This window comes from Anastrepha obliqua, chromosome 1 (genome assembly GCF_027943255.1).
Source record: "Anastrepha obliqua isolate idAnaObli1 chromosome 1, idAnaObli1_1.0, whole genome shotgun sequence".
Classification (NCBI taxonomy): domain Eukaryota; kingdom Metazoa; phylum Arthropoda; class Insecta; order Diptera; family Tephritidae; genus Anastrepha; species Anastrepha obliqua.
In genome coordinates this window covers 76,934,919-76,959,088 of record NC_072892.1, presented here as the reverse complement: position 1 = coordinate 76,959,088, position 24,170 = coordinate 76,934,919, and the positions used below count along the sequence as shown (strand labels likewise).

Here is a 24,170-nt window from a genome sequence, read left to right as displayed (position 1 = left end):
ACGTTAATTTCTGTGGCATATTATTACGGATGTTTTTATTTCAAATGCGCATACCAAGCAGGACACATTAAACAGGTAGCAGAAGTAGAGTAAAAAGAAGAGCAATGTATTTTGTTTTTGCTTTTGGTGCCTAGAATGTCAAAATCTATACACAAGGATTGACAGATCAGAGTAACCTTAACAAAATTTAACAATTTACCGACCAAATAAATACAAAAAAAATCAAAATTGCAAAATGTATTGTACATTGCTCCTGCAACCTATTTAATGTGCCTTGGCATCAAGTCATATGTATTAATACATAAAAAATAAGCATGTGTGTATGTACAAATATTGTAAAAACCTTTACTTTAAACTATTTTCTATATGTGTATGTACGCTTATTCTTTAGATTACTGATTATGCTCATGTAAGTACATACTACATATGTAATATTTGTATTATTCTTATAATCAGTATTTGTTTCCATATATTTATGTTTTGAGACATACAAATAATGGAAGTGTTAATTTTTGTCACTACACGCGAATTTTCTGATAGCTAGGGGATGCAGAGTAAGATGTGCACAAAACTGACTATCTGTAGTGGGAAAACCCAGTCAGTTTAAAATTAAAGTCCAAAAATTTACCAAAAATAATTTATGGCTTTATAGACTAATACTTTTTTAAATAATGGTTTAGCGATAAATAAGTATATATGTACATGAATCAAAGTACATAAAATATTTTATTTAACAAAATAAAACTTATAGAACTCACTAGAGGTACTCCCGCTAGTTCGTTACTTTGGCGATTTATTAATTGACAATTTGACGAATGTGCTTTGCTGTGAACGACCATAGAATTTTGACTACACTGACAACTAAAATTTTGTGACTGGCCAAGCTTACCATCGCGCCGCTTCATTACTTGGCGCTTAGGCGTCCCCTTCGGATGCATAATTTTTTTATGTATTTTCTCTGTAAAAAGTTTTTTTTTCATTTTACCTTGACTTCTTAAGGACCAAGAACAGGCACTCGTAGATCGAAAGTCTATGCAAAAGAAATATTCCTGCTTTCATTATACATACAATTGTTTACAGTATTATTCTTTGACAAACCATCATTTTAAGATGTATTACTCAACCAAGTTTTATATCATTTTTGGCCAATTTTCGGGAATAAGTCCAAAGACCAATGCGGATGTCTGTTTTTTTTTTTAATCCCAAGCTATCCGAAAATGCACGGGGGTGACAAAAATAAACTCTTCTGCAAATATGATACAACTTGTGTCCTAACGTACAAGCATTTTAAAAATCCTTAATTTGAACTATATACACATGTTTATTCATCCTTTTACTCCATTACATAGTCTTCGTTAAAGACATATTTATTATCAGTATTTGTTTCCAGGCTGAACCCATCAAGGACATCAGTTATTTGAGAAATTTTCTTTTCGCTGCGTGTATTCTGCTTCTTTCGTTTTTTAATTGCATCTTTCATGTTTTTATTCAGAGTCTGATTACCTAAAGAAATAAAAAAGAGTAATTCCTGTTAGTACAATACATTAATACTGTATTTTCATATTATAATTGTTTAACCAAAATTTTCTGGATTTCCATTGAAAAATCATTATGCGTATATATAATTCTAATCTATTACTATTCTTTATTATACTATATATACATATATACTATATATACATATATAAATGCGCTTACACCCTTTCTTGGTGTTTGGCCGAGTTGATCCTACTAGTTATTTGTGGTGTGCGTCTTGATGTTGTATGTTGTTCGACAAATGGAGGGACCCACAGGTTTAACCCCTTAGCCTACACGATATCTACCAATTGCGCGAGCTATAATACGCAAGAAATTCGTTCGCGCGCCGTGCCATTCAACTGTTCAGCCGTGTACCCGAACTGGCGCAAAGTGTATACTTTTCGTAACATATATATTTCAATGCAACGAAAGGAATTGTGAAATAATAAACAATGTTTAGGTACAAATAGTAATTTTAAGATGTCTAGGAAGTAATCATAATCAATTGATCACAAAGTCTTTACCACGAGTCAGACTCGTTGTTTTCGCTTATGGCACAAATTCTTTACCACGAGTCAGACTCGTGGCTATAGGCTAAAGGGTTAAGCTGACTTCGAACGGCAAATATTTTTTGAGTCGCTTTTTCATAGCAGAAATACACTCGGAGGTTTGTCATTGCCTGCGGAGGGGCGACCGCTATTAGAAAAAACTTTTTATTTCATTTTGGTGCTTCATGCACGTTTTAGCAGCTAATTTTTTTTCTTGCGATTTGGTGGTTTAAATGCCAAAGTACCCAGCTTCTTTATTGTTGCCATGTTTTATTGTTCACAGCATTTATCAAACTATCGAAACAAAAATGTATTAAGAAATATGATAAATCTACGCAATTATATATATTTGAAGTACTATACTTTTTTGTAATGTAAAAAATTTTAATGTAATAGGACAATTAATAAGTTTTTATATTCTTGAATAATCATTTGCCCACTAATACATAACAAAATACATCTTCATTTTGCTTAAAACTTTCTCTTACTTATACAGAATTTACCGACATACTTAACACATGTTCAGTATGTGGGATGTGCGGGGCACCGCATGACACTAACCACCTCTTCACTAGTCCACAGCCGTTTTTATGGCCTGCCATTGGATGGGATAGAACAACAACGATGACCGATAGATTCCCTACATTGGGCAGGGAGAACAACTGATGACCCCACCGCCCTAGTCACGTACTACATGAACGATAGAACGAAAATCATTCATGTTCATTAACTGTTAAAAAATAGCTTTGTTCATTTCGATATGAGAGCTCCATTTTATTAATATAGGGTTATTCAATAGGTGCGCTTCAACTTTTTTCCAATAGGGAGGGCGAACGACGCAATATTTTTTTATTTTTCGCTTGTCATTTGTAAACTTCATAAGTATACATTTCATCATGGAACGCTACACACTTGAGCAACGATTGCAAATCGTGCAAATTTTTTATGAAAATAATCGTTCTGTTGCTGCTACTTTAAGAGCATTACGGCCATTTTACGGTCCATTTAACAAGCCGACCCGTTTTGGGGTTATGTGAAGTCATTGGTCTACAGTAACAAGCCGGAATTTCGGCCGATTTATGCAAAAGAGTGGTCGAAAATTGGGTTCAACGATTGGACTTCGTAAAACGTGCACGCGGTGGTCATGCAAAAGAAATCGAATTTCATACTTAAATGTATATGTTCAAACTCGATAATAAAAAAAAATTAGTTAAAAAAGTCAAACCGTTTGTGTTTTATTCAAAAAAGTTCAAAAGTTGAAGCGCTCTTACTGAAAAACCCTATATATTATTATTGGAATTTTTAAATTTATATAAATTAGAAATCTTTGGAAGAGCGGAAGAAACGAGAATTTAGAGAGTGTTACTTGAAATTCTGTGTGAGCTCATTTATGGCTTCACGATGCGGCTTAACACCTTTTCATATATTTATTGAGCCTTGTGGCAACTCCTTGTCAGCGACATTATCTGACTAAAAGCATTTTATAGTTACAATCAGAGACGTTAAAAGTTAACATACATTCTGTCAAAAAAGTACCGAAAATTGTTCAATAAAACTCAAAATAATTGTTTAATCATCGAAATTTATTTTGTCGCCTTCAAAATAGGCTCCATTCGAAGCAATACACAAATGCCAACGATTAGTCCAGTCATCTTCTTCTGCCCAATTGATGGTATAAAATGTTGCGAATTGATTCGTGAGATATTCTAAGGTCAGGAGCTACCTCCCTCAAACTTAAATAATGGTTTTCCAGCACCATTTCCTTGACTTTGTCGACGTTTTCATCCGTTGAAGACGTTGATAGGCGACAAGATCGGGGCAAATCTTCCACGACTTCTCGGCCTTCTGCAAAAGCCTTATACCACTCGTAGACCCGTGTTTTTGATGAAGCGCTAGCATAACTCGCCATAGGTTTTCTGCAACACTTTCAGCGATTTAGCACACGAAATCCCGTTCAAAACACAATATTTAAGACAAATTCTTTGTTGGATATTTTTATCCATAGTGAAAATCGCAGAGCACACCAGCGGTTGACTTATATAATTCAATGCCAAAAACAAGCTAATTGACAGATCACGCTCAAACTCTGCGACACTATAGAGGACAGTTGTACCAACATTCCAGCAAAAGAAATTTAGACATAAGTATGTGTAACGCACACTTTTTAAATGAACAATTCCCGATATTTTTTTGACAGAATGTAAAGTCTTAATCACATATTACCTTCTAAATTCATTGCAAGATCCTTTTTAGAATCATCAGAGTCTTTCATTTTACGTTTTTTGCTTGTAATTACACTTTCATTAATTACGACGTTCAAAGACTGCTTCAGTTCATCATCATCCAACGGCATTTGCAACTCCACAGGTCCACTTGAATCAATTCTCATAACTTCCTCATTATTGACATTAAAACTATTTAAAATGTCTGTCTCCATTGCATGGAAGTTATTCACATCAAATTCACGAGCATCAGAATGTACTATTGAGGAACTAACGTGGACCTCATCACCTTGCTCAGCTTCAGGCGGTTGTGTACAATATTTAATTTTACCACTATTCCAGTCGTTAAGCACACTGCGAGCTGCTGCAACGACATTTGGCACTCCTTTTTTCAAAAACTTTCCTGTAATTGTTAAGTAAATATGAAATATATTAATACATATCATTCTACATATTATATGTGTATATACTTGGCGCGAGCACCCTTTGCAAGGAGTTTGGCCGAGCTCCTTCTCTAATTTGTGGTAGACGTCTTGATGTCATTCCACAAATGGAGGAACCTACAGTTCTACGCCGCCTTACTTATATGTAAAGTACATAAAGTCGTAAAATATGTGTGTACGCAATAACTATGCTAGTCTCTCCTGGAAGGATTTTTCAACATAAATTGAATAAACTTACAAAAGAAGCGTGTCTATAGCCGAAATGCGTTAATAAATCATACAATTTTCAAACTGCAAAAATGCAGCACAATTCTGCAATTTGACAGGTATTTACACCAATTATTTGTCAAACTCCACTATGCGGGGTTAAGCAGCCAAAGCAAAACTGAAAACTGTATACTCTCTGACTTTTATTCTTGTTATTGTGTTACTCACTACTCCTTCGTATATAAAAAGTGGGTACCATTGTAATCTAATTGGCTCTTACATCCTTTTTTGGTTGTTTGGCCGAGCTCCTCCCCCAATTTGTAGTGTGCGTCTTGATGTTACACCATAGAGAGACCTACAATACAATTTTATATCTCCTCCGAACGGCAGTGGGGTTTTATGAGGAGCTTTTTCATATCCGATGTTATACAAACAAACCAATAACGATTTAGAGATAGAGCTAAAAACCGTCACCGAGGCCTTGAAAGCCTAGGTTAACGGGGTGCGCGAAGACACCCGAGACAGCCACTTCAAATCGTATCCCACAAATATTGTGAATGTTTGCTCCGTCGAATAAACCAATAATATATTGGGTATGGGACTAAATTTCCGTCCTTTTTTAGGCAAAGTTACGAATTATTTAAGTAATTAAATGATACATGATATTACGTGAAGCATGTACCATTGGAAGCTACAACTTTACTCCATCTTTCGGGCAGCATACGGACTCTTCTAACGACTTGACTTGATCCGTTATTGAGCCAGTTTGCGATGCTCTCTTAAGAAGTGACCCGCTCTCCAATAAGGACTGAAGGCATTGATCGGAACAAATGGTAATCCGAAGATGCAATGTCTGGGGAATACGGCGGGTGGGTTAAGAATTCCCATTCCCTCTAAATATTTCTGGAACGATTTAGCAACGTGTGGCCTGGCGTTGTCATGCAGCAAAATCAGTTTGTTATGTCTACCGTCCCATTCCGCCCGCTTTTCTTTGAGAGCTCGATTCAAACGCATTATCGACAGTGATGGTTTCAGATGGTTTAAGGCGTTCATAATAGACGACAACCTTCTGATCCCACCAGATGCACAACATAACCTTTGAAAGATGAATATTTTTTTCGCTGTTGTTGTAGCAGTAATGCAAGCCCCGTCACCTGGCAGGCTCCAACTTTTTCGACGCTTTCATAATAAATTCTTTTTTTATCGCCAGTGACGATACAGTTCAGATAACCTTTTCTTTTCTGCCGTTCAAGAAGCATCTCACACGTTACCTAACGTCTCTCGATATCCCTCTCCACTCTTTACAAGTTGTATTTGAAAGAGCGTGATTACCGTAAATATTGATCAATATACGACACGTTTCAGCTGCACTTTTCTTCAAAAGGTAATGCTGTTTTTTCGGGACGAACGTAGACATTTTTGACGTCAGATAAAAAAGGAGCTCCCAAATATAATATACACCTGCAAATCACCAGTATATTACTAGAGCGAGCACAAAAATAGTATCAGCAGCGAACCTCTTTTACGAGGGCGGAAACTTATTCCCATACCCAATATTTATATTATATAAAATTGATTTTTGTTAATTTTGCGAACTTATAACAAAAAACCACCACATGGACCACTCTGTATTTTGCGTGAAAGGCAGAGCAAAACATATTAGTACCAGGTGGAGCAAAATTAATCATCCTATCGGAAGATTTTTAATTTTTTGCAAATTGTGTCATACAATAATCATATTTGGTACTTGTAAGCTAGACAACTGCAGTATGCAAATATACAAGCAATTGAAAATGAAAAATTAAGATCTGCAGATACATTTACTCACCCATACGAGCTGCTTTTTTCGCAAAAAATTCTTCAAAACTGTCATATTCGGTAATGTCATAGAGCTTGCAGAAATAATCTTTACTTGCTCGCTTAAGTACACTTTCAGCAACCGTAAAAGGATCCTTAAGATCTCCTACTCGTTGGGCGTTTTTTAGAACAACAGCCTCCGTATTATCTTTTCCAGATTTTGCAAATACAATTCCTGGACAATCAATTAGTTTTATCTTCGAATCAAGTTCCACCTCCTGCATTACCCTTAAATTTAAAAAGAAATCTAAAAAAAATTCAAATCTAACCTTATTATTTATGCTTACTTTGTAACACCTGGAGTGCAGCCAACGCAGCAAGTTTTCCCCCGAGTCAAAGAGTTTATTATAGAACTTTTTCCAACATTCGGTATGCCGACAACACCAACTCGAATTGACGTCTTAATTCCTTTATTACGACAATAGTTACCTAGCATCGACATTAACAATTCGGCTCCTACACATACGGAACCTTGCATTGCCTTTTCGGTATTTGTTTGATTAAGTTTTCGGCGTCCTAATTTTGAAGATTGATCTTGAGTTGATGCTTTAAAGGCAGTTACTGGACCAAAACGTCGGAAATATCGGATCCAACTATTAAGATTTTCACGTGGGACTAAATCGGCTTTGTTTAATATTAACACCAGCCTCTTGTTGCCTGGTGCAGATCGTACAGCTCGTTCAACCTCTAAACATCGAGTTCCAAGGGGATCACGAGCATCAACCACTTCCAAAATAACATCAGCATTCTGAACCACTTTTTTAAATTCTTTAAAGTACTGTTTCAATGACTGCTCCTTACTATTGGCAGAACAATATGTCTTCTATAAATATGAATAAAAATATGTAAACTATTATTTGTAAGAAATTTGATTTGAGATAAAATTTTGCAAAACTACACATTTCAAGTTCAAGAGAGAAAATGTTAGATAATAATGAGAAAATGTAAAATTATAGAGAGAATGCGTAAATTGAAATTGATAAATTTAAGATAAAAATGAGAAAATATAAATCAAAATGAGAAAGTATTAAATTGTATTGGGAACATAACAGTTAGTATTGAGAAATATAAATTAATATTTGGAATATGTAAATTCAAAATAAGAAAAAGTTAATTCAGAATGATAATGAGTAGTATCATGTGCTTACTCGCCATTTGAAGATAGTTAAGTGGCTGGAATGCCCAATTGCCCTATTTGCATAGCTATAACTGTTAAGAACTTCATTTTGCATACATTTGGTACAATCTATTTAGCTTTTACTACTAATAATTTTTCGAAAGCAAAAGATTATTCATTACATAAAATTTAAAGAGTAAAGTGACAGTTCGACACGAGAGGACCGTTCATTTCGTGCCGGAGAAATTTCAGCTATATAGCTAAATTTCAGCAAATGTTATCAACAATGTAAACTAAAAATAGGTTTTAAATATTATGTGCATTAAGTAGAAAAGTTAAAGGTTGGAGAAATTTTCACAATAAGAATTATATATGTGGCAGATTCCGGAAGTAAAGGGTGATTTTTTAAGAGCTATTGGAAAGTTTTTCAAAAAAACACACGTAAAATTCAGAAAAATGCATAAAATTTTGATTTAAATCGATAGTACAGTCCATATAATTAAGCGTTGTGGGGAAGCTCTGAGACAAACGACCAAGGTGAGTCTTTATATAATTTTATTATCAATATTTTTTTTTTATTTATCTGTATGTAACAGGGTAACACTCCCACTTTCACCTTCCCTACTACGGAGTACTTCAGAGGATGGGAGGAAGTGATTGATATTACTTTACTGTCTGAAAATAGCTCAGTAAGAGTAGATAATTGGAGGGTATCCCATAAGAGGTCATTTTCGGATCATAGTTGGATCGTCTACGATTTGGATCTTAAGGTAGATCCACCCTTACCGTATCGAAATCCTTTAAGAACCAACTGGAAGAGGTACAAAAATGCAGTAAAAAAGAGGATAGGAAAGATTCCTATCCCTCAAATCACTCTCACGGATAAACCTTGAGAGTAGGGTCATAACACTGGAAAAGACATTTAGTAGGGCCTACAAAACGTCCTGCCCCATAAAATTTAATAAAAAAACGCACCCTCCTTGGTGGAGCAGTGAGCTTTTAAAACTAAGGGAAAAATCTAGATCAACGTTTAACCTCAGCTACTCGACGGGAAATTGGGAATTGTACAGAGAAAGGAGTAAAAGAAGGTAATCAGGGCCGCCAAAAAAGAGAGCTGGAGGGAATTTTGTTCGTCAATCGAATCCACCAGGGATTCTGCTAGGCTCAGCCGTGTTCTTTCCAAAGACCATTCAATGGCTTCTTGGGCTAAGAAACCTGATGGATTGAATTGCTAGAACTTCTGCTAAGCCCGCATTTTCCGGGATGCAGCGCTCACGAAAGTGAGTGGAGAAATATTAGGCAGAGCCAATATAATCCACAGCATCTTGCAAATGAAATAATTACCAAGGAGAAAGTTGCATGGGCATTCAAATCTTTCTCACCTTTTAAATCTCCGCGGCCAGATGGGATCATTCCAAAGATGTTACAGGAAACCTTGGAATGTATCCTACCATGGCTAGAGGAAATTTTTAAAGCGTGTTTAAACTTAGGCCATATTCCAGATAGTTGGAAATTAGTCAATGTCGTCTTCATACCAAAAGTAGGTAGGAGAGGACATGAATCAGCGAAGAACTTCAGGCCAATAAGTCTTTCGTCTTTCCTGTTAAAAACTTTTGAAAGACATTTATATATACACCTCAGAAGCTCTTTGGAGGGCTCTGGTATATCAACTGCACAACACGCATACCTAAAAGGCAAATCTACGGAGACAGCGCTTCACGATGTAATCCGAACAATAGAGGGCTCTCCAGAGAGCAAATATTATACCATGGCGGCACAGATATAGAAGGCGCATTTAACAATGTTAGTACAGGTGCCATCCAACGTACGTTGATAGACCTAGAGGTGGACAGTTGCATTAGTAACTGGGTCATCCCTATGCTAGAAACCAGGATCATCAAAGCCAATATGGGTAATATCAACATAACCAAGAAGGTTCACGGGGGCACTCCATATTATCTCCACTTCTTTGGCTATGTGTGATCAGCAAAATCTTAATAAAACTGAATAGAGGTGGGGTAAAAGTGGTGGCGTACGCTTATGATGTGGTGCTAATGGTGTCAGGACTGTGTCCCAATACGATCAGTGGGATCATCCAAAGGGCGTTAGGCGAGCTTAACACTTGGGCCACAGGATGTGGCCTAAGTTTAAGCCCGCGTAAACAGAACGCATGCTTTTTACCACTAGATACAAGGTACCAACTTTCACCCTACAAAATATCAACGGACAAACTCTTTCACTATCACCCAGTGCAAAGTACTGAGGGGTAATTCTGGACTCCAAATTTAGCAGGAAGTTAAACGTCGAAGAACGGGTAAGGAAAGCAGAAATTGCTTTATATGCCTGCAAACGTATGCTTGGAAGAAGATCGGGTCTTCAACCTAAGCATACATTATGCCTGTATAAGGCGGTTATACGACAAATTTTATCGTATTCGTTCGGTAGTTTTGTGGAAAGCTTTAGGGAGAGATTACAATACCAAATAACTCGACAGAATACAAAGATCAGCCTGTGCAATAACGGTCGGTGCAATCAGATCATGTCCTAGAGAGGCTCTCAAAGCACTGACACAAGTTAATCCAATAGACCTACATATAAAGAAGACGGCAAGCATGAGTGCATTTAGGTTATATGAAGCGGGTCACTGGAAAGAAATAACTTATGGTCACGCTAGTCTATTATTGAGACAAGCTGAGTTAATCACTGTGAGGACTGACTACATCGTCCCGATGGTAACTTTCAATATGAATTTTGCCACACTCTTTCCATCTAAAGAAGAATGGAATAAGGGATTCTCTCTAAACAACTTCGATACCACAGTTTATACAGATGGCAGTAAAATGGATTGTGGTGTTGGAGCTGGTATATTTTCCCATAGACCAGGAATTAAAAAATCGGTGCGTCTCCCTAATACCAGCAGTGTCTTCCAGGTGGAAGTACTGGCAATTGGGGAAGCTTGTAGGCTACTAATCACCGATTTCTCTTTTAAGGGCAACATCGCTATCCTTTCGGATAGCCAAGATGCAATCCAGGCACTGGACGCGGCTATAACAACCTCTAAAGTGGTGGAGCACATTAGGACACATTACACTAGGACGTTTGTCATTCCCTGCCGAAAGGCGACAGCTTTTAGAAACATATTTCTCTAGCACAAGTGAATATATATAAATATATATATGTAGTTATTATAAACTCTATTTGAGTATCAACCATTTGGTTTGATTAGATAGCTTTTAAATAGATGTACCTCAACAACGTTATCTTCACCATGCGTTGCTGCATGCAATTCAACACGAGCATTTGCATCTTCCACCAAGTTCTGAAGACTTTTGAATTTGTTATCGTTTCGTTCACGTTTGTACGCTTCACGGCGACGATTTCGTTCCTCTTCTTGTCTTTTTTTGGCTTCTTCAACTTCCTTTAATATTTCCTCTTTAAATGGGCAAATATTTGGTATCTGTATAAGTTTTTGTTTCTTGCTTCCCTTCTTGGGATTCTTCTTGGCTTCCCGACGTACTTTCCGATTGTGCTCACGAACCTTTTTCTCAATCTTATGTTTCAGACGCCCAGTTTGTCGTTTGGACTTTTTGGCTGTAATGTGGAAAAATATTAATAATACATTTTATATTGTCTTATTCTATCTACACACTTTTCAATCTCTTCAGAGCCATGTTTACACGGGCAAATAGATTTCTCTTACTAAATGTATTATTACAGAAAGCCTTATTACAAAAACACCTTTCCACGTGATAATCGACAGAGTTGCAACAAAATCAGGTGTATAATACCATATTTACAATTGCCTTCTATATATCACATTCTTGTAGTTTTATAAATAAAAGATACTATAAAATTGCATACTTAAAAGTACGATCAATAATTAGCAGAAATCCACAAAATTAATCTACCTGTTAACATATCGCACTTGTAACGTTAAAGCGTAACAACTCAAAAAGAAAAGGAAAAGAGTAACCACTCAAAAATTTGTTATTTTAGCGCAACTACTAAACAAATAAGAATGAAACAACCGTTATATTGTTTTTAATGATATTTTCGTGCAATTACATATTTTATCCCTTGTAATACCTATATTATGAATATTTACGGAAACAGTTTTTCGTCTCTACTGAAAATGTTCAGATTTTGAGTTGTTACGCTTTAACGTAACAAGTGCGATTTGACAGATACCTGCAAAATTCCTATATTTTGTAAAGAAAATCCCACCCTTCGAAAAGTTATAGTTCAAGTTATTTGATTTCAAGATCTGTAAAATTTACCAACAATTCTTCTAATTTGGTCATTTATATATAATTGGCGCGTACACCCTTTCTTGGATCTACAGTTTCAAGCCAGTTCCGAACGGCAGATATTTTTTATGAAGCAGAAATACAGTCGAAGGATTGCCATTGCCTGTCGAGGGGCAACCACTATTAGGAAAAAACTTTTTCTTTATTATGGTGTTTCACAGAGATTCCAACTTTCGTTCTCTCTGAATTCCTTTGCGGCTGCGGCAGCCTATTTTGTAGGGATTGCCATTGCCTGTCGAGGGGCAACCATTATTAGGAAAAAACTTTTTCTTTATTATGGTGTTTCACAGAGATTCCAACTTTCGTTCTCTCTGAATTCCTTTGCGGCTGCGGCAGCCTATTTTGGTTATTCCAACAAAAAGAAGTGCTGTCAGATACCCTAAAAATTAACAGTATAAAACACCATGCATAGAAGATAATATATGAATAAATATACTAAATGTAAAACTTTATATAATGCATTTATATGCATTGTTACTATAGCAAAGCTTTGCGTACCGACCGGCAACTATAGCGAAAGAGATGCAAGCCAAAAACATGAATTAGCCTTGATGGCAACAGCAAATAGGGAGACAGGGCACGCTTTCTGGTCTACCGAAGGAAGACGACAGGTGAATAGTAAGGTGCTGCAATAACAGAACTTGCCAGACCTGTATATAAGACGGGGTGCATACGTATGGGGTATTCAATAGGATTTTTTTTTTTAATTTTAATTAAGCTTATACAATGTTAATAACTATAAACTGGGTTGTCAGGCAGCACTAGCATCAGACGCTATCAGCTGTTCGGGAAGTATGAACGGTTTTAAATCCTTCGGTGTAAGTCGGCGACTTTTAGGAATCCATACATTGTTCTTATGTTTTTTTCAGATGGGCTTATAAGAAGTGCGGTGGGGTCAGTTCCAGCGAAGTTCTGTTGTCTTTTGGCATCGAGTCCTGGGCAGAAAGAAATTAGGTGGAGAACGCTTGTTGGGGCATTACAGAAGGGACATTGGTTGGTCCCAAGGTGGATTTATTAAGGTGACAGCATTCACCCAGCTGAATTTTTCACCGTAGGTATGGCTTACGTCAAAATGATATGCTTTGTTTGTATGTATTGGTATGTTTACATTCGTATGTTTACATTTGCTTGCTGATTTTGACGTGATGGTTGGACCAAACGCAACAACAAATACATATAGGGTTTTACTTATATGTGTTTGCTGTCACCTGTAATAAATTCGCCTTGGTTGGTCCGCCCCTTTTCTAAGAGATGAGCATGTGTGAGTATGATGTGTGCGATTCGGAGCCGTATAAAAAGTGCGAGCATGTTTGACGGTATGGATGAAGGGTAGTGAGGTTTGGTCCGGGTTGGGTTGATTCTGGAGTAATTATGGTTGTAATCTATCCAGTCGAGAGCCATCTTGGTGCGTCTTTTTTAGTTGACTAGGCGATATATGTCGCTCTTGATGAAGATGCTGGATGTGACTGTCGATATGAAAGTCTTGTCTTTTGCCATTTTGTCTGCGTAGGTTTTACCGTCGATGCCGGTGTGGCTTGGTACCCACATTATCTTTATCTTATTTGGGTAGGAGATGAGATTGTCTCTAATACAGCTGATGATGTTATTGGTATTATTGCCTTGATTGGTGCCGTGAAAATAGGATTGGCTATCGGTACAAATTATGTATTTTCCTGTATTTTTAGTCGCAATATTGCAGTAGCTTCCGCTGTAAAGATGGAGCAGTAGAGGAAAAGTAGGCCGTATGAAATTGGTTCATTTTTCTCGCTTACGACAGCGAAAGTAGTGTGTACTGCTTTGGAGCCGACAGTGAAAATAAACCGCCAGTTATCTTGTTTGATTCGAACCAAGGTTTCGCCAAACATAGCGTTGTAGACTGCGTTGGGAGTGCTGGATTTGGGCAAGAGCGCTAACTGATCTATAAATGTCGATTTTGAAACCAGCCACAGAGGGTTACGATTTTACCTAAGAGAGGGCTTTTTAGGGGTAAGTTATTTTCTTTGGCGAATAAAGCGTATATGTAGATAGACGATTGCAATTTTGGAACGCCGTTACGAGAGGTAGATGAGTAGAAACATTACGAAGCGTAAAGTTGGCGCCGAGGTTGAGCTTAGGGTAAAGTTTACAGATACTGTCCTCCATGTTGTCTTTCAAGAACGGTAGCCTCGATTCCGCCAAAATGCTTTTATGGGTGACGTGGGAAATGCCCGAAGCGCTCTGCGAATAGCAGTGTGATATGGCGCGGCAAGCATTTTTAAATTATTTTTTGCGTGATGACCGTAGATTTACAGAGCGTAGTTGATCACAGATAAGAGCTCTTACAACGTTGACCAGTAAAGCTGGACCAATGAACGAACGCTTGGATGACAAGTATTTTACAATGTTAGAGTTCGTTATCAGTCTATTTTTGAGGTACTGACAATGGTATTTAAATGAGTATTTGCTGTCTAATACAATTCCAAAAAACTTGAGAGTATGTGAGCATGGAATATTTGTATTGTTGAAAGTAAGTGTTGGAAAACTACAATTATGTTTTTTGCAAATATGTAGTAACTTGGATTTAGTATAGGAAATGGAAGCGCCGGAGGAAGAGGACCATGAGGATAAACTGGAGAGAATTTCCTCGAAAGTAGAAACTGTCGAGTTAAGGTAAGAAAATTTTGAAAATAGAATAATGTCATCGGCATATGTTTGATGCCGGATATTGGGGAAGTTAGACAGAATAGAACTTATTTCGTCAAATGCAATGGTGAAGAGAATGACAGATAGTGGTGAGCCTTGAGGAGTGACGTTATCAAGAGGTAGAGTGAGGGAGGAAATATTGGATATAAGAACTTTGATTTTGCGTTTGGAAATAAAGGATTTAATAAAGTTGTAGATGCGAGGCCCAACCTTCCATTTGATGAGTTGCCTTAGGATGACCTGTATACCAATACGATCGAAGGCCTTTTCGAAAGTCGAGTGAAAGAGAGAGTTACGTCCGTGCTAAAGGAGCTCCACAATGGATGAAGTGAAGGTCATCTTGGTATCACTTAAACGCTGAAGAAGAATAAGCAGCGGTTTTACTGGGTAAATTCCAGAGGATCAGTTGCCTAGTCGTGGGGGAAGTCGTAGAAGATTACAGCAATACAACGCGAATTCGCCGTTTGAGCAAAGGGCCATAGACGTTTCCGTTTCCCACATGTGATTCTAGCAACAAATATGTGCTCATTGTTTTGGTAAGAAGCCAGAAGTTTACGCTCTACCAAACCAAGAAGCCAAAATCATTGCTGAGTTTTTCGTGCAGAACTGGGTGACTCGGTTTGGAGTACCTAATGAGTTGCATTCAGACCAAGAAATCGGCGATTTGGTACTTGTTTACAACCCACAAAGAAAGTAAGGGGCTTCTCCAAAACTGCAAGCGCCCTGAAAAGGTTCATACAAAACGATTAAAAGATTGAATAATGTGGTGTGTCGAATACAAAAATACAAAACTTTATAGTCAAAATAGTTCACCTAGAGAGATTGCCTCCATCCTTGTCGAATAATTCGGTGCCTAATCAAGACGATCATACTTATCCAATTGTTCTTTCATCCTTCTCGCTCAAAACCATTTAGATCCTGATTGACCTACACATCGGCCCATATGCCAATTTTCTCGACCGTTCAAAAATAGTCAATATTGGAATATTTCCCGTAGAATTATTTGCCAATATTTGATAAATCTTGAATTTTTGTCATGTCGAATGGTCGCGGCTCCGAACATATGTATGCATCAATATATGTATGTAAATATGTCTTCTAGCTGCTGTGCGTTGAGTACGCGCATTAGCGTACAGTAAGTTACAGAAAACAGCAGTAACTTATAAAAAGTTCTGAGTCGGACATTTCAAGACTAGGAGAAAATTTCGAAACAATTGCTTTATTCTCTCTGATAGTAGTTAAATAGTTAATTAGTATAATACTTTACGGATGTAGTTCTTCAATTGACAAAAATTGTACAAAAACATATGTACATATGCATGTAACTATCTGCGAGGTTGGAAACTTACTCTCAAATCAGAGTATTTTAAGGTTACTGTACATATTTACAATGCTGTGCCTATGAATGTGCGCTGAATTTCTTGAGAAGTTTTAGAGAATCGTAATATTTTTTGCTGTGGTAAGAGCACATACCACCATATATATATGCGCATATGAGTATAAATTCACATATTTAAATTTCCATATGCTATCTTCCTGAGTGGCTGGTAATGAATCAATTCTCTATGAAGGATTTGATTTGGTTGAAAGGAATTCAACAAAGTTTGCAGAAGATGCCTTAGACAGACATAATATATGTATGACATATATATTTGGATGATTTCCTCTTTTTAAGTCGCTTTCGATCTTAGCATATTTTTTTATGATAAAGTGCCTGTAGCTAGCCTACTGCGCTAACATTCTTCCTAATGCATCATATATAAACATGCATACATACAATTTCGCGCAATTTGCATAAAAAAACCAAAGAGAACAAATCTGTAAACATGCATAAAAATCATTTCATATCAAATGAACAAATCTATTCTGTACACAAGCAAATGTAAACTACATTTTTCACACTTGCGTGTCACTCTCTCCCTCTCATTTCTCTCCGGCAGCCATATTAATTGATTTCCTACTGTTAGCTGGTGGTGAAGTAATTTCTGAGTTGAATTTCTTACCCGTGTTTCGTTAGAGCCGAAAATGAGGAACGGGCCGGGACTGCTGGACTCTGGACAAGTCAGGGAGTGGTTCAGAAACAACCTTTATAAATCCCAATTATTCCGGAAATAATAGTTTGGTAATTATTTGCCTTCAAATTGCCCTCGGGAACTTCACTATACTTTGGCACATTATTAATATATATTTTTCTAAACTTCACTTAAATTCACAAAATATATACTCACACGCGTGTTTTTAGGTATTTTTATACTTGTACTCGAATAAATGCAAATGCATTACCCATATAATCACTTTCCAATTGTAAACACGAATAAGAATTAAGTGGAATTGACAACTGTTAGTGTTGCCGTATGCCTGCAAATAAAAACAAAAATATGATGATGATGTCGATGACGTAATCGGAGCGTTATTTTTTTGAAGCGCGGCTGAGTTCTGCCCACCGAAAAAAGTTCTAAGCAAAAATTTTACATATTTACAAAAACCCTTCTAGATGACGCTCCTCTAAAATTCAATTTTATATGATTATATTTAAAAAATGTTTCTCAATTCTACAGGAAAGCAAAAAATATTCTAGATTTACAAGCTGAACGTGTCTGCATCCGAAGTTAGTTCTTATTTCAGATGTCAGGCAACACCAAATTTTCGCTAAATTACACAACTTTAACAATAAATTACTTAAAAACTACAAGCCTTCGGAGGGCATGGTTTTCTGTCTTAAAATGGTGATACAACCCTCTATCCCCCCTTACAACCTATTTTTTCAAAGCATGTTTCAGTATACTAAATTTTTTCTAATTATTGTCAAATTACAGCTGAAGGAAGAACTTACAAATATACAAATGCTCTTTCTTTGACAACCAGCCAACACCTACATGTTGTAAAGATTCGCAGCGTACTGCTCATTGTGCCTTTGTGTGAACCTAATATTGTGATAATCGAAGAAAATCGTCAATTATTTATCGACTTTTCTAATTGTTAAGACTTGACGTAACTTTCCTTTGATAAATATTACATATTCTAATTCGAGCAAAATATGTTGCGAAGATCAATAACTTCGTTGTTCGATAGGACAGTTGGCCTTCTCAATAGAAAACAACTATGTGAAATACATACAACAATAGCTTTGCTAAAAGTAGAAGACCGGAAGGGTATGATGGCTTCATTACCGGATAAGGATGAAGGCACTGCTGGTGAAAAATCAATAGATATAGATACCCTCATTCACAAGTAATTATACTTAGTTATATTTCTATCTGTATTTATGTGTAAAGTAAAAGTAGTTATGCAGAGAAGTAGGAGACCCCACTTGTTAAAAATACAGCAAGACTTTCCTTTACACTCACGTTGTATTTGGTTGGCGAGCGCAGGGGATTGAGACAAACTTTTCCAGTTATTAAAGTCTTAACATAGAGTTCCTATAAAACCGTAGGATTTTTCACGAATGCGCTCATTGTATGGAATAATATTTTCAGTGTCAGACATAGGTATATAAAAAAAATATCAAATCAAAATAAAGTGTGTGGAAACTGTAATATGTGAATGTGCGTTAAAATATACGGCTGTGATTTCCATTTCTATGTCTAAGTGGTGGACCGAATTTAAAAATTATAACACGCAAATGTAGTCACTATATCAGCCTTTTGATTTATATTACTTTTTATAAATTAAAATTAAGAATTAATAGCAATATTAACGTTAAAAATGCATCTTTTTTGCCTAAGCTTGAAAAAATGCTCTATTACAACCGCTTATTTCACTTAAATACAAACACAGAAAAGTAACAAAATCACTTATAAACATTCTTTATTACATTAAGATTCGATTTAAAGCTATTTTTACTAAATAATACTCCAAATTCTATTAAAATTCTGTTATTACAAATGGTCTTCTAACCGTTTGTAATACCGTGCAGAATAAATTTGAGGAGCGAACTGTCAAACGAACGATGAGAGAGAGAAGAACAAAGCGAAATAAGAAAAACGCAGTCAACCAGAAGGGAACAATTCTTTTTTTACTATTTTTATTATTAAGAGGGGCGCTTTTTTGATTTCAAATATACATATGTATATATTACAAAAAAAATATTTTTACAAATACTGAAAATTTATAATGGTATGACCTTGCTCTTTCTAATGGGCGTGGTGGGTGGTGCCACGCTCCTCCCCCTCCGCCCGCCCGTTCAAATATATCGTGGTAGTAAAGGAAAGTTTTGCCAACAATTAAACACCATCCCCTTGTCGTGATATTCTATCTCACTTTTATCAATAGCAATTTCATATAAGTGAAAAATATAACGCAAGGCAACTAATAACTTGTATGCTTATAATGCAATTACTGCTGATAACTAAGCTGCTTATTACAGTCATCACAAACTCCTTAGTACTAATAATTAAACTACTCATTGCTGTCATCACAAACTGCTCAGTACTAATGAGTAAACTACTCATTTTTATCGTCATAAAGTTCTCAGCAGTAATGATCAAACTACTCATGTTTGTCTTCATTACCGCATAAAGCACACAAATAGAAAATTAACAATTTTATTTTTACAAACGAAATGTTTTATTTAAAAAAATTTAGGTATCTTATTGTAATATATAAAAATATTATAATATTGCAATACACTACTTAGTATTACTATTTACATTTTCTTGTTAATATGTACTTTTTTGTATGTATTTATTAATATATTTTTTCTGGTTACTACTATTGTGGCTTAAAGTTATATGTTTTCCAATTGAATTTCCTCTTATGATGTTCCTGCGAAAATATCTAATAAATGAAATAATTGTTAACAACTCGTAGATACTCTTCTTTTTACTATGTACATAATACTAACCAAAGAGGAGTTCAATCACCTTAAGTCCAACAAGTGACTAAAAATTCATTCTATACATTATAGTAAAGCACAAAGTCTTATGACTTCAAAATAGCGTACGAAAAAAACTAATAAACGGCAAGGAATGATTTCTAACATATAATAGAAGTAATATTATTAAATGAAAGATTATTCAAATTAATATACATGATTTGATATTTTTAATGCTCTATATTCGGCAGAAAAGAAAAATTCTTCCCAGATGATCAAACCTCGCAACAATTATTTAATGGAATTCCGTTTGCTGAGTTGCCTGTTTGCAACATTCGTGTATCTCCTAACAACACTATAATAAGTGTTACGGATAGCAAGGGTGTTCCTAGACTTATACGGTCCTGTGGCATTGAGGGCTTTAAAAATACTCGAAAAGGCACAAATATTGCTGCCCAAGCTACTGCAATAACTATAAGCGAAGTGAGTAGGCGGTAAATTTCAAACGATTTTCAGGCAATAAGGTTTTTTATTTACTTATAGAAAGCCGTAGAACTCGGTTGGAAGACCGTCCGAGTGAAAGTGCGGGGATTGGGGCCTGGTCGAATGGTAACACTTTATAAACAGTATAATTTGTTTGTATATTAATTTTTCTATAATTACAGTCAGCCATTAAAGGGCTTCAAATGGGTGGCCTTAACATTGTTTCAATTACTGATGCAACACCTGTATCTTGGAACCCTCCGCGTGCAAGAAAGCAGAGAAGCTTATAAAAAGGACAGTTTTAAAATATTCCATCTTCAGCACAAAAAATATGATACTTGATTTGTAAGAAAGAAAAATATTTCTGAAAGAAACGTGAAACCAAGCTTAATTTTTGTTTCTTTATCTGAACTAACCTGGACCGAAAATAGTTGATGGTGCTGACTTTCAACAAAGTGCCAATGTTTCAAAATGCTTTAAAAGCAGAAGTGTTACAAAAAGGATACAAAAAACAATAATACTTAACGCTTTATACATTTTTTAAACGCATTTTTTAATTCCTAAAATCTATTATGCATATTGTACTACTTTGCCCCCAAGTACTGAGGAGACTGGCGCGCCCTTGTGCATACCCTAAATACTAATATCAAGTCTGTTCTAGTTTCTTTGCAAACCTCTGGTGTATATCTTTACTATAAGTTTAGCTTGAGAACATATACATACATATATATATACATATGTATATAATTGGCGCGTACACCCTTTTTGGGTGTTTGGCCGAGCTCTTCTTCCTATTTATGGTGTGCGTCTTGATGCTGTTCCACAAATGGAGGGACCTACAATTTGAAGCCGACTCCGAACGGCAGATATTTTCTTTTCTATGAGGAGCTTTTTCATGGCAGAAATATACATATATACATATCAGTTTACCAACTCTAAACTTGTTTCTTTTGGATGCGGATTCAAAATCTGTATAGTCTGAAATTTCGGGACAAGGGTACGAATATCATAACCCATACAGGAGCAGTTTGCATCGCGCTACTCAATAATTGCGCTGCAACCCTTTTGGAACTCTGTTGCAGAATCTTGTATGAGATTGATCACTCTGTTCACCTACCGACTAATATCATATCCATCTATCGAAATATACGATTCGCCGCATGCAATAATTATTATTAATATTGTAATTAGCTGCCGCAATATTGCACAAGTTATTTCGCCATGTTTCACTGAACGTCATCGCACGACGAAAATAATCTGCAGATTCCAGCGCATTTAGCGTATTTACAAATTGTGCTGCACATGTGGAGCAGGCCGTGCCGAAGGTCATAACCTGCATCTCGTAAATATCGGAACCTCGGAAAGCATCTATCTTCGGGTAGATCGTAGATCTGATGAAACATCTCGACTATATCTCGGCATACGGCAACATACGCAATACGAAATTAAAATAGCACGCAAGGCGTAGGCTGATACTCCTGCTAGTAAACGCTAGCATTAAGGGGTAACACCACTGTACACGCGTAAAATAAACACGATTTTTAAAGAATTTTTTTGTATAGAAGGAAAGGGAAAACAATCATTCTGATTTGGAAAGTTATTACTTATATACTAAAATACAAAACTACAAAGTTTGATCGAAAAATTTTACAAAATGGCGGCATTGGAGACATTTTTGTAATGTGGTTTCTCTTGAAGGAGCTCCGCGGCACGCAGCACAGAGGGTGCAAATTTTAATCTGGAACAAAGAAACATTTTTTTTCTTAATCTAGATAAGAATAGCTAAAGAAACACGTAGGGGATTTAAAAAATATTTATTTTTGTGGAATTAGCAAGCATTTGAAGGAAAAAACTCTATTTTGGACTAAAAAAACGGCACTTAAATAATTATAACAATCGTTTAAATTAATCTATCGAAAATCCCCTACGCTCTTCTCTTAAGAAGGTTATTATACAGACGTAGTGAAAAACCTGATTAAAAATATTTAAAATTGTTTGAGTTATGCTGCGTGCCAATTTCAGAAAACGTGTTTTGAGAAAAACGCGTTTAAAGTTTGGAAATTTGGAGAAGTCGTTAGGTAGCAGTCACTAACGCTTGGTTAAAAGCTTTAAATATTTATAAAATAAACTTCGGTAACGTATACAACTTTTTGTTCTGTATTTTAAAAGGTTCAAAGAATTTTTTAAGCTTATAAAAAAAAATCAATTTTTTGAAATTTTACAGTGGTGTTACCCCTTAATTTCAGAGCCGTGAAATTTCTCCAGCAACATGCATTTGGCTTCCCATGTCAAAATTAAGATTGTATATTATTTTTATCAAGCTTTTTATATCTACCAATATCTGGATAGTTACGGTAGTTTTAGTTAATATCTTATCGTTCATAAGCGATATGTTATGCTTGATATAGATATAACATACACAACAGAGAAACGAAAAAAAAAAATAAAATGAAATAAAGCAAAATAAAATGAAATAAAATTAAATAAAATAGAACAAAATAAAATTACATTTCATGAATACTTTTTTGGGGCTTTTCAACCTTCTCTTAAGCCATTGGTGTGAATTTCGCCCCCTAACATATTCGCCGTGCCCCCGATTTCTTTGTCTTGTTTGCATAGTACGGCTTGTTAATTTCAACGAACTGCCAGTTTTCGCTCAATTTTAAATGACTTGTGCACTTTAAATAGTTGTGAAAAAATATTGCTGGCATGTTGCGCCGTGTTTTCATGGCGTGAAGTGTGTGCTGGTTGGCCGTGAGATTATTTTGAAATTTCATGCATATTTCACAGCAAAGCAATTTGTGTAGATTTGCACAGCCATTTCCCGTGAAACTCGAACTTAGTAAGCTTATGCACGAATTGAGTGAAATATTCCCGACGGAAGTGGCAGCATAAGGCACAATCTTCCCAATAACCTGGTATTCTTTGTTTGCCAACTTTCGCGCAACATTCCGGTAACTTTAAGGCAGTATGACGCAGTCACTTGCAAAGAAGTCCCGTCTAAAATTCTGTTGTTTGTCCTGTAGTTTGTTTTGTATTTTCAGTGTATTTTGTTTTTGAATAGTCGGCTTCAAAATTTCCACAAGCTCCTTAAAAGCATTTTTAGATATTCTGTTAAATGTTTGAAATTTATAATCATTGCAATCATTTGTGTAAGCAAAAGTCTGCAATTTGTAATCATCCTCTTGTAACTTCCTTGTGGCAATGAATAATCAACTGTTGAAGTTATTCCTAATGTACGGATACACCCAGTGCATTCTTTTTATTTTATTCCTCCTCCGATGGAGAACATAATACAATAAAATAAATTCCTCTTCATTGCTCGACATATTGACTCGTCTTGTGTTTGTATAGCTAGTTGCATTGTATGCGGACAAGCAAGCGTATCGTAATGGTCGCTACAAAAAAAGAAAAAAAAAAATGTAGTGCCGCTGACGATACGACCTGTGTGCAGATGCCCTAAATGATGAAAATATCGCTGCTTCTTTGCGTATAGACACGTTGCGTTTGGCGCGACCCTTTGTTCATTCGACCCGAAGACTACCCCGTCGTACTCCGTGTTGACTTGCATACACACCTTTAAGACCTGCATTGTTACGGATGGCAAGGATCTAGTCCGAGTATTATCCGGGTGATGTGGGAGAATGGCATGTTCATATTTCACAAGTCCCCGGTAGCTAATCTATGTAAGTTTGCTTTGCACTAGCAGATTAAGATTCTTTAAACTATTGTATATTGAAATCATGTTTTTCTCCATGGAGAATGGAGGAGCCTTCTAACATCGCAAATGTATCGACTCCTTAACAAGGTCCAAATAGAGTTACAAGCATGATGCAAAATAAGTCCCCAGGTCGCTTAGTTGTATCGGGGGAACCTATCTTCATTGACTCCATTACGTTGACGACACCCACAAACTGTTGTCCGCTTGTGATATGGCCGTTGTGCTGGTGGCGTGGAAAGGCTAATGTAAAAG

General features: G+C 36.1%; 2 protein-coding genes across 2 annotated transcripts; one reads left to right on the top strand and one right to left on the bottom strand.

Moving 5' to 3' along the window:
- Nucleotides 1–3: 3 nt before the first annotated feature.
- On the bottom strand, nt 4–11,662 carry LOC129245748 (guanine nucleotide-binding protein-like 3 homolog). The gene is made up of 6 exons (XM_054884114.1): nt 11,562–11,662; nt 11,160–11,503; nt 7,083–7,618; nt 6,767–7,023; nt 4,290–4,691; nt 4–1,503 (listed from the first exon to the last, which is right to left on the bottom strand). The coding sequence occupies exons 1-6, from the start codon at nt 11,581–11,583 to the stop codon at nt 1,334–1,336; spliced, it is 1,731 nt and encodes a 576-aa protein (XP_054740089.1). The 5' UTR covers nt 11,584–11,662; the 3' UTR covers nt 4–1,333.
- Nucleotides 11,663–17,857: 6,195 nt separating this feature from the next.
- LOC129242055 (30S ribosomal protein S11) lies at nt 17,858–20,588 on the top strand. Its single transcript, XM_054878618.1, has 4 exons — nt 17,858–18,132; nt 19,966–20,197; nt 20,258–20,323; nt 20,380–20,588. Exons 1-4 carry the CDS (start codon nt 17,939–17,941, stop codon nt 20,485–20,487), a joined length of 600 nt encoding a protein of 199 aa, XP_054734593.1. The 5' UTR covers nt 17,858–17,938; the 3' UTR covers nt 20,488–20,588.
- Nucleotides 20,589–24,170: the final 3,582 nt, after the last annotated feature.

Coding starts and splice junctions, on each gene's coding strand:
- LOC129245748 (XM_054884114.1), bottom strand. CDS start 11,583: ATGGCTCTGAAGAGATTGAAAA. Junction 11,504..11,561: donor GGCTCTGAAGAGATTGAAAA/GTGTGTAGATAG, acceptor TCCACATTACAG/CCAAAAAGTCCAAACGACAA. Junction 4,692..6,766: donor GAAAAAAGCAGCTCGTATGG/GTGAGTAAATGT, acceptor TAACAATTACAG/GAAAGTTTTTGAAAAAAGGA.
- LOC129242055 (XM_054878618.1), top strand. CDS start 17,939: ATGTTGCGAAGATCAATAACTTCGTTGTTCGATAGGACAGTTGGCCTT. Junction 18,133..19,965: donor ATAGATACCCTCATTCACAA/GTAATTATACTT, acceptor TATATTCGGCAG/AAAAGAAAAATTCTTCCCAG. Junction 20,198..20,257: donor CTGCAATAACTATAAGCGAA/GTGAGTAGGCGG, acceptor ATTTACTTATAG/AAAGCCGTAGAACTCGGTTG.